Genomic DNA, 10,721 nt, shown 5'->3' with positions numbered 1-10,721 from the left:
AATTGAGACTCTTTTACTTTGAAGTGAACACCTGTCGTTTGAATTGAGGGGCCGCACAAATCGGCGGACTTTTCCACCAGGGGTCTCGGAGCGAATAACGAATCAGGTGTTAGTTTGGAGAGCGCAGACACCCCTTTTATTAATGCCATTTGTAATTCAAATAAAAGCTAAAGTAAAATAAAAGTTTGGGATACACTCAAAAGTTAGGCGGTATACTTTATTACCTCTTTGTGTATTTTGATCAGATTTCAGCATTTTATTGGCATTATTAAATATTTTTATCTGTACAAAAATGAGAGTATATTGGCGAAAAATGCACACTCGTGAGTAAATCCACTCCTTGAAACTTAGTGTCCCATGGCCACTGTTCGGACATACAGAAGTGAAGAATTCCTCACTTCACCGAAATGGAAGGACAACGTCCATTCGACTACACTAACAGGACCGCTGCCAGCAAAGTCGAGACCCCCCAGTCACCCCCCACCGGAACCGAAACCAGGCGGCGAGTTAATGAATAATTCAGGGATGCGTGCGCTCCCAGGGTCACGTGGGCAGCCGAGGTGGGGCGTGCCTACCGGATCAGGTGCGGTAATGTGAAGCGGGCGGTCACGTGACGCGAGCGGCAGTAGCCTGGGCGGCCGCGCTGGAATCAACAGCTCGGAGGTAAGTAAGTCCGGGGGGGTCGGTCAGGTTTGGGGTGGTCGTCCGAACTTGGAACTCCACATTCGAGGGCTTCGGCGCGCGCGCGCTAACTTTTGTGGTGGTTTGCCGGTTCCTTGCTGGCAGGTAAAGACGAAAGTAAAACGACGCGTCCTAAGCTTCACCCCCGCCGCTCCCTCCATATTAAAAGGTGGATTGTCGTTTTGGGTTCAGCGGGTCGTTTTCAAAGAGGGGGTCCCTGTAGGCTTCACAAACAGCCGGAGCTTACGAGCTGCAGTTACAGGTGCGTCCCGAAGGCAGCGCGGCGCGGCTCCTGACGTCATTTCTTTCCTTATCTTTTCGGTCGCGCACGACGGGTTTTTTTTTTTTTTTTTTTTTGCCTGTCCGAGCCCCGGCCCACCGGGAGTTTACTTGTCCGTCCTCGTGTTCTGGTGGGTTACCTCCTCTCGTGTCCGGTAGTCGTGCACTTCAGGCTACTTGGTGACTCTAAGCTGGTGAGATGCGGTGAATGTTATCGGTGGGGGCCACGCGGCCCGTTTAGAATTTATTTTTGGACATCACGGGGTTAGGCAGGGGCTCCCGTGAAAGGTGGGCTCAGATATTGGATAGCCGAACTGCTGGCCGGGTGGGCACCATATGGAACCGCTTCCTGCTGGTCCCGTGTGCCCAGCCCCGGATATTGGAGACGGGGGGGGGGGGGGGGGGGGGGGGGCAGGTGAGCCAAGGTACACGTCAGTTCTGGTGGGCCTGTCCAGATCGCCCATGAATACCCCTTAAACAACAAAAAGTAATTTCCATATTTGAATAATAATCAGACTCTAAATTGAGTAAATTTTATTTTTGTTCTAAGAAAGAAAAACTGAAGTGTTCAAAATCCCGAGGAGCAGAAGACTTCGGATGGCCACAATAACAAGTGGCAAATGTGCCAGTCAGTTGACCGTATCATGGATTGTGTATCAGCCAGGTCCAGCCTGAGCTCATGAAAGTTATATAGCGCCTTTCGGTTACTGCTGGTCTGTGCCTTTATACCTCCATCTGCCAAGTCAGAAATCCCCTGAATGGGTGGTGTGTGTCTATCCACCAGTCTCTGCACTTCAGTGGTCACCAGACAGGTGACAGAAGTCCCAGGATGACTAAGGGGACACTGCAGGTCCAAACTCCGGGAATGGAAGGTGTGGTGATTGAGACTTGAGATGGCATCGCCCCCTCATGGGGGGTTTAGACAGTCTGGTGCTATAAAGAACTGGGATCCCACCAGAGTGGAGAGAGGCACAGAAAATAGCTAGGCATTGGGCACCACAGGAGAGCTGGACCCCCAGTCTAGCAGGTCGACCATCTTGAGCGGGCTGCCCACAGTGCTTTTTTATTGAGCGACTTTTAAAGTTGAGGTTGTGTGATGCCATCCATCTGCCTAATGTGTTATATAGTGCCTTTCATTGCTGTTGGCAGGCAGTAACTGTCACTGTATTTTGGTCTTCATCCATCATGTCTACAAATTCCTTAGAGTGCCTTTCATGTCATGTTGTCACTTTTGAATCCTTTTTATGTCACATCATTAATTTGTTTCTCTTTGTCATTTTATTCCTCTCCCATATTCACGGAGTTTCACATCGGTCTCATTCCATTTTTATGGCGCCTTTCTTACTCCACTCTTTTATATAGCGCCTTTCATCTCGCTCTTCCTCCCTGACTTTTATGTGTTTATTTTTACATGTCTCCTTCACTGCCATTTCTGGCCCATCTTGCCCTTCTCTCTGCCAGCCGATTCATCGATTTTTGAAATCCTGCTTGAGGCTTTTCTGGGTAACTGAAGGACAGGACGAGCTTCCAGATGGCGATGTTGGACGTCACGGTGCCACTGTGGGTGCCGCTGCCTTACAGTTCCATTGTCCCAGGTTCAAAGCACTGCCTGGGTGGGGCTGGCACTATTTTCCTGGGTTGTTTTGTGGACCCCATAAACGTGGACCTTTGGTTCATTGGTGTCTGTTAATGGGCCCATGTTGTGGACTGTCTGCCCTGTGCTGCCATGATGGGCACCACCTCCTCACAACCCACGGTAGATGGTCAGTGGACTATAAAATTAATCTAATTGATTTCTAGTGTCTTTTATTAAGAGTTCTGTACTGAGCTCATCTTCTTCAGTTCTGTTTGAGGCATCAAGGACACTGAGCCCCCCAAGTGAAAACATCAGATGCCCCAAACCAGTGGGCTGCATTTTAAAACCAGTTGCCTCTCTGCATTTGGTGGACTCATCCCAAATTCCCGGGCAGCTTTCTCATGTTGCTGCTGTCTTGTGTTTCAAGACTTGCCAGCCGTGTCGGTGGGCGGAGGGGATCAAGGTGGACAACCTGCCGGTCGAGAACACAGGTGGCCATTGTTAGCTGAGCTGGCTTAGTGATGAAGGAGCATAAATTGATAAAGATAAGGAGCACAAAGTGTTTATTCAGGGCTCTCGGCAGACCAACTGCCTACAATGGTCCCCAGGGGGCGCTCTTTGTACCATAGTATCTCTTTTTTTGTTGATCAGGTCCATAGCTTTGGAAGTGACAGCAAAATCTAACCAGGCATCCGAGGAGCCCGGTTCACGCCACCCGGGTGGCTCCCTGGCTTAGAGCTGTCATTGCTGCTTCTACCTACGAGAGCAGCCCACCTGTATGGGACCTTTAGCAGGTGCCAGTCAGTGTAGAGATATTCAGACTGAGCCCCTTCAGAAGATGTCATTCTTTTATATAGTGCCTTTCACTGAACCCCGTTTGAAGTTACCTGACATTGTTTTGCTCTGAGGTGCCAGCCGGTCTTTAACTTCTATAGCATCGGCCCAGAGAGCGCCATTAGAAAAGCATCCGTCATTGTTATATAGCGCCTTTCACTATTGTGATCATGAGGTGCCAGTCAGTCTCGTTTCCGGTGGAGTTTTTTGCCATTGACACAATCATAAATGTAATTTTTTTTTTATTATTATATAGTGCCTTGCCTAGTAGATGCCCATGTCTTTCATGTGGGTCATCTTTTCAGGTAGCCTCCTTTCATTGCTGTGAGGTGCCCGTCACGCTCTGTTTTACACCCAGCCTTTTGATGTGTGTGCCATCAACTTGCCCTTCACAGTGGGCACCATTTCATCTCTTTTACATAATGGCCTTCAAAGTGAGCACCATCACCCACGGTTTATATAGCGCCTGTCACTGCACACGGATTTTTTTCTTTGAGTAACAAACGCAAGCTATGGTTTGTGGCCCTCTGACTTGTGCCATCACGTTTCGCCAAATGCCGCCCGACTTCATGGGAATTCTCTGCTCTTCCTGCTCTCCCGCTTCAATGTTGTGGATGTCGCTCGGTTCCTCAGGAGGGGTGTTGGCGCTCGGCGGCGGGGCCTGTCTGACCTGAAGTGTTTACCTGCCTGCCTGCCTGCCATCACTTGTCCCGTGACGTCTGAGGGGCGGATGTGGCGCCGTGGCTGCAGCACTTCAGCTGTTTGTGTTCCTGCTTGTGTGAGTGTGCAGTCCTCGGTGGTGCAATCCTTGGCTCTGCTGAAAGCTGTCCAGGGCTGGGCACACCGCTGGTCTGATCGCCTTGTAGGGTGTACCCTGTGTTGACCCCCTCCCCTATTTGGCAGCTTTGAGGCGATGTGGGCGGGCACATACAGCCATGTCTCTGCTCTGTGCTCCTCCTGATCGTCTGCTCATCCTTGTTGTGCCTCAGAGACCCTCCCAGTGAGGCACTGATCTCTGTCACTCTTGTCCCATTTGTACTTTATATAGTGCCTTTCATGCTTGGTGTTAAGCCCTCAAATGTGGGTCCCCGGCTGTCACTTGGTCTGATCCAGGTGTTCTCTCAGGTTCTCTGTAGGAGCACCCTGCCCATAGGTGCCACTCCTTGGCGCTTATCAGTTGTTCTGCTGTGAGGTTGGCACATGGGCAGACTGAGGTCCCAATCCCATGATGCCTGTGGGTCACCAACGTAACCTTAAGGGCAGCACAGGGGTGGTGTTTGTGCTTGTAGAGCTCGGCCACCTCACTGAGCACCCTGCCCCCACAGCCGTGCCCTCATGCCTGGCAGGGTATCACACTTCTCCTCCTCCTCCTCCTTCCCGAGGTGCACACTCAGCATTTAACTTGTCAGCCACTGTTTTCTTTTCCCACGGGCCCTGGGGGGCAAAGTGTAACTGCTAGTTAAGCACTGCTGACTTGCACTGCGCACGCCACCGCTGCCCGTCTGTAGACGCATGAGTGCCAGGCAGGTCTTTGTGTGCCTGCCTACTGCCTTGACATCTTTGTCACCTTCTTTATAGGCAGTTTACAGGGGAAGCTTGCGTCTGCCATGCTGGCTGGATTCTGGGCATCTGAGGGCAGCACGTGAAGATGATGACAGAGTGCGGCTGGGCACCTGTGACCTTCTGGGAGCTTCCGATTTTCACCTGGCAAAACCCAAAAACTCCTCAAAGGACGGAGAGAATGCTGCTGTGGATGCTGCTGTGCGGGACGGCGCTGCTGGGCCTTGGAGAAGCTCAGAGTGAGTTGTACCTTTTGGGGGGGGGACACGTTTACCCTGTGGGTTGGACTGGCACTGCTCACATGGCAGGCTGGCTCTGATCATAGATGGAGGTTTTGGTTGAGGACTTGAGTTTATTTGAAATCATTGTCTTATATAGCGCCTTTCATGATGCACTTCACCCACACAATAGAATTATTTAAAGATCAATTTGTTTTCTTAGTCACCATCACTTTAAGGTGCTTTATGGGTAGTGCGCACCTCATTACATATTCATTACTATATAGTGCCTTTCATCACCCCAACGCACTTCAAGAAATTAATTTTATGCAGGTGGGGTCTTTAATGATGGGCAGCAGTCCAGATGTGTCCCACCACTCACCTGTAATGTGTTGCCCAGTCCAAAGTTCCTTATGCAGATGGCATCATCACGTGGGCACAGGCCCAGTGGAGCCTCCTGATGAGTTGCCAGTAGGATGCTGCCCCCTTTACACCATAGGCTATTTTGATATGCATTTTTAACTTTGCATCCCACCAGATACTTCAATCCCCTGAACCTGAGAGTCAGTCTTCAGTTTATATAGTGCCTTTAATAATGCCCATCAGTGGTGGCAACATTGCTGTTTTAGCTGTGTCCGCTTATTCTTGAACTTTTGGTTATGAAGGTCATCTTGTTGCTGGCAGCCAAACCTTTGCACGTGGACTAGTCAGGTGGTCTTGTCCACTCAGCCTCCACTTTGGCCTGTGGGCTGAGCTCTTGGACTCCCCCTGCTGGCTCCCTAATTATTGATTGTGTGACTGAACTGCCGCCGTGACATCCAAGTGAATTGTATAGTGCTGAGCTTTGGTCTGCTGTCTCTGGTGGACAGTGGTCAAATGGACACCGCTGACCCATGATGACCACCCCATCCTGCTGCAGCGTGGTGTATGAGGGAGTGTGTACAGCCCAGGCTCATGCTTGCCTGTGGGGGGCAGTGTTGTTCATGGCTGGGCTGACCTGAAGCACTGGATGTCTTCCACATATGTGATGACCTTGGTGGTGTCCACCAGCTCCACTAGGGGGCGCTATATTGGGTGCAAAATGAGGACTGCCTCTCCAAGTTGTCCAGCGCACTTCTCTCGATATTCTGGGACCATCTGATGGGTTGTGATCTCACAGGCTTGCTGTCTTGTAGTCCACCTGCTCTCCATCCAGACTTCAAATCCTTGGATGGATGGATCTATTTATTTATTTATTTATTTTATAGGCACAACGTCAACCCCATCAACTGCAACGACCACCAACCAGACAAGTAGCAGCACAGTTGCGGTAAGTTGGTCAGCTTGTGTCTGGTGGGACTCTTGGTGAGCATTATATAGCGCCTTTATATGATCACCGCAGAACATGCCAGGTATTGAGATTTGGTGTTCTGCTTTAGCAGACTTGGATTGGACCAGAGAATTGTGGTCCGCACTGCGACATGTGGGGATGTGGGCGGAGTCGGATGGCACACCCTTCCTATATAACGAAACATTGCCATGCTTTCTAGTCCAGTAGGTGGCGACATCCATCAATAACCAATAGCCTTCGTGTATGAAATAAGCCAGTAAAGTGAAAGGGCGTCGACCATACATGTCTGACATCACACATACCTTATATGGCAGGGCTCTGACATCTGACTCCACCCCATCCTGCAAGGTGAGGTCCTGGCTGCCAGGTGACACTTGTCTCTCAAGGCATCCTAAGGCAGGTCAGAAGTACAAATGTAAATGGGATGTCCGTTCATTATGGTGGTCCTACTGGGTCATTGGTCATGTGTGGAGCACTGGTCAGCTGGGAGTTTCAAGTTATGTTCTCTCTTGGATGACCACATTTGACCCCAAGTCATCTTATGGCCTGCCCTCCTTTAGGACCTCCAAGTTTACCTGTGAGAGTCCCCTCTAGTGACTAAGGGCTAACTCTGGCTCACTTCCATTTTGAATGTGCCCTTTGCCTTTTTTTGGGGGCCCATGCAGGCCCTAAGCCTGCCCCTTGTGTTTGGGCCCTGCTGCCTGGTAGTGCTGAGGCCTTCGCTGTTTTAAAGCAGACCTGTGGTCACAAGGTTTGTCACCCTATTTGGGAATTGTGAATTGACAGAATCGAGACACAAAGGAACTGAAATCCCACCGCTGACACACACGGTCCCCAACTAATCCATCCTTCTCTTATGTAAATGTGCATTCTGGGAGATTTTAGTCTGTGTTGGTGAGAGGTGCCAGCATGTTGAAAATGCGAGGACTCGGGTTCAAGTTCATTCATTTCATTGTCTTTCTCTCTTGTTTGTTCCCAGCCCGTCAATATCGCTGCCATTGTTGCCCCCAGTGTGATTGGTGGCTGCCTGCTAATTTTGGTCATCTTTTTGATCGTCTTCTTTAAAGTGCGTGACAAACGACGGCTCGAGGGAACGTATCGGCCCAGAGAGGAGGAGACGGAGGGGACGCAAAAACAGCCGCCAAGCAACTTGAAACTGCCACCGGAGGAGCGCCTCATTTAGGGACTTGAGTAGTGGGACACCTGCGGTGGCACTGCCACTCTAAGTGACTGCGAGAGACGCCACCCGGAGGCCAAGCTGATGACGTGCTTCCCGTCAGTCGGTGGGGTGGTGCTTTGGTTCCAATGTCCAGGGTGTAGGAAGGAGGAATCCCACCGCTGGCACCATGTGGATGGCAGGCAGAGAAGCTCTGCTTTTACCCATTGGATTGCGGGCTTTCATTTTTACGATGGCCCCTCTGGAGTGGCGTGTGACCACTCGGAACTGCAGTTGCCTTTTTTAAGAATTGTTCGGCCTGAGCCTGCGCCACACACAGATGTAAGACTTGCACCTCTTTAAATCAAGGTTTTTAATAAATTCCACATTTTTAATATTTTTTCTTAATTTTCAAGTGTAAAAGGCTGCCCTGATCAGTTAGTTGTAGTTTGTCATTGGGGGGGTCTGCATGTTCTTCATGGCATGCGGCTGGTGGCCATATGGTGACAGGCCAGCATTTTACAGTATTGACTGCGTTGCCACCATTAATCGCGGGCTGCCACTAGGGGGCTCTTATGCCTTTGTAAAAGTGGGTGTGCGGTGCCCCCTGCTGTTCACTGCCTGTAACTGGGCAGCTTGTGGAGTGACCTGAGCAGACTGGACAGCTGGACTGCAAAACTCAAACAGCAAAGGAGGAGAAGCGGCAGCCCATTCTCTATCCACGTCTACTGCTATTGGAGCGATTTGGGCTTCTCGGCTGTCAAAAGACTGAGGCGGGCGGCTTACCTGCCTGTCTGACCCGCTGTCTGTCTGTCTGTCAGACTGAGCTTCACCTGGACTCCCATGATGTTCTGCAGCGCTGTGTGCCACTCTTAGGGTCTTCCGCAGCTTCTGCCCCGCCTTTTTGAGCTCTGTATGGCTCCTGGGCGGTGCTTCACTTGCCCCACCCACTTTTAATCTCCACCCACGCCAGCTCTTCTGGAGGCTCAGCAGGTGGCACTTTCACTGTTCACAAGTGGCATCTTTTGTCTCACCTGGGCACACACCTCCCTTAACTTTCTGGGTTAGTTTTCACTTTTTAAAATTTCACCTGTGGTCTTGGCTCGTGACTGGGTTTTAAAAATGTATTGTGGTGGTCTTGTGGGCCCCTGTGTTCACCCCTGAGCCGTTGACTACCTGTCTTCACATCTGTCACATTTGTCTTGTCTAGGTGTCCACTGAATCGGGATGTGGCACACTTGAATGTCATGTGGGAGTCCAGTGTGTCCCCCGTGCTTTCAAGGACGTCCCCTTGTTGTTGTCTTGTGACAGTATGGCAAGGCGCTACATCAAAGGGGGGGGTCACTTTGCCTCCGGTTGTGTCCTCGTTGGTGTTAAATTGCTGTGAAGAGTATGAGAGAGCAGAGAGAATTCCATGACACTCGATCCCCTCCGTTTGTATTTGTGAACGAAGCCAAAGTGTTTGTTACCTGCCGTCTGCTTCTGCTTTTAATTGTGACAATAAACTTGAACTGAATGACTCGGTGGCTTTGTGTCCCGTGCCATGATGTCCACCTTCAAGGGGCGCCGCCTTGAGTTTTTAATGTCGAGCTTTACCTGGAGTGGCCAGCAGAGGGCACCACAGTTTAAGGCTGTTATTTGTGGGGTGGGATGGGGGGTCCTGCTCGTAACCCGTGTGTGCAAAAGTCTGGGCACCCTGAGGAAATGACACATTTTGAGGTGAATCGTATGAAATTCAAAGGTATTTAGGACTTGTGCCCCTGTGTTAGTACTTAGTGAGCCCCCCACCTGGCAGGTACCACACTCTGCATACGCTCTTCACAGCCAGCACGTTTCTAGAGATGCGAGTCTCTGTTCCTCACAGACGGTGGCCATCTTGTGTGCACAGCATGTTTCAGCTCTCACGTCTTGAGGGGGCTCATGGTGGGTTTGGCTGTTGGCTTTGGGTCTTGTGTCCTCTTGGTTTCTTTTTCTGCCCGAGTCTCTTGGTGGACTCCATGACATCTCCATGCAGACTTCTCATATTGAGCGGAGTTCCTTCTTCTCTCTCTAGCTGTAAAGTTCCCTGTGCCACTGCCTGCCACACAACCTCAAAGCCCACAGGATCTCCCACATGTTTGATAGTCGCCCCCCAAGACTTACCTTTGGGGTTTGGTCCTTGTCCTGATCTTTGGTGCCCGGCTCTGGGTAGCCCTGTCTGCTCCTACAATGCCCTGCTCATCCTTGGATGTTCTGATACCCTTGATGTACTCCAAGCCCCCTGCCTCTCTGGACCCCCCACCAGGCTGTAGGAGTTTTGCTCTTCTCTTCCCTATAAGTTGTAGTTTCTCGCTGGTCTGCTTGCCCAATGAGCTCCATTTTAGCTTTAGTTTCTCCAGGTGGGTTTGGCCAAACGTCAGTGGTGTTTTTATATCTGTGTGGTCCTCCATCTGTAAAGACCCCCGTCAGGGTTGAGCCCCTCGCTGGGTCACTCAGGTCCACGTTAAGGTCTTTGATGTTTCCTTCAAAGTCCCAGCATGTCCAATGAGGCTCTTGATGTCTCCAGGAGCAGCAGACTTGTGTCACCGTCATGATCTCCATTGTGGGGTGGTGTGGGCTCTGTGCCCACTGTTGTTGATCTGTGTTTTTGGTGGTCTCAGGTGGCACTTTTCTCTTTAGCAGGAAATGATGGTGGTCTTTATGGGACATTAACAACCTCAATTGGTTAATTCTGGCCATGTGACTGTATGGGCGGGTCAGTTGAACTTCCCGGACAGTCGTGCTCTTCTCCTCAGACACGTTTGATTGGTTCTAAAGGCTGCCCATCTGTGCCCTGGCATCTGTTCAGTTCTTACTGTATGATGCCGTGCTGTGTCACTGGCCACCTTTGCTCAGAAGATATTGGATGTGATACGCCTAAACTGCCAGGGTGCCCATGGTGCCCACTGTATACATTTGTTTTAAACTGTCCATCACTGTGGGCAATAATGCAGATGTGGTGGAGAGCCAGTTGTGCACTGGGCAGGACTGTGTGGTGACTTCAGAGCTCTGTCTGGTGGCACAGGGTGGGCGGTGCTGGCTCCGTGTGCCAGGTACTCAGCTGTTGCT

General features: G+C 50.7%; 1 protein-coding gene across 1 annotated transcript; it reads left to right on the top strand.

Annotated features, from left to right (window-relative positions):
* The first annotated feature begins 547 nt into the window (after positions 1 to 547).
* LOC114667569 (protein crumbs homolog 3-like) lies at positions 548 to 9,153 on the top strand. Its single transcript, XM_028822923.2, has 4 exons — positions 548 to 663; positions 4,949 to 5,169; positions 6,396 to 6,457; positions 7,458 to 9,153. Exons 2-4 carry the CDS (start codon positions 5,019 to 5,021, stop codon positions 7,659 to 7,661), a joined length of 417 nt encoding a protein of 138 aa, XP_028678756.1. The 5' UTR covers positions 548 to 663; positions 4,949 to 5,018; the 3' UTR covers positions 7,662 to 9,153.
* Positions 9,154 to 10,721: the final 1,568 nt, after the last annotated feature.

This window comes from Erpetoichthys calabaricus, chromosome 17 (genome assembly GCF_900747795.2).
Source record: "Erpetoichthys calabaricus chromosome 17, fErpCal1.3, whole genome shotgun sequence".
NCBI classification, from domain to species: Eukaryota; Metazoa; Chordata; class Cladistia; order Polypteriformes; family Polypteridae; genus Erpetoichthys; species Erpetoichthys calabaricus.
The sequence above is the reverse complement of the archived record's forward strand: the minus strand, read 5'-3'. Positions and strand labels throughout refer to the sequence as shown.

What these genes read in the sequence shown, in the direction of transcription:
- LOC114667569 (XM_028822923.2), top strand. Translation starts at nt 5,019, where the DNA reads ATGATGACAGAGTGCGGCTGGGCACCTGTGACCTTCTGGGAGCTTCCG. An exon ending in GGGCCTTGGAGAAGCTCAGA is followed by an intron (nt 5,170 to 6,395) that starts GTGAGTTGTACC and finishes TTTATTTTATAG; the next exon opens with GCACAACGTCAACCCCATCA. An exon ending in CAAGTAGCAGCACAGTTGCG is followed by an intron (nt 6,458 to 7,457) that starts GTAAGTTGGTCA and finishes GTTTGTTCCCAG; the next exon opens with CCCGTCAATATCGCTGCCAT.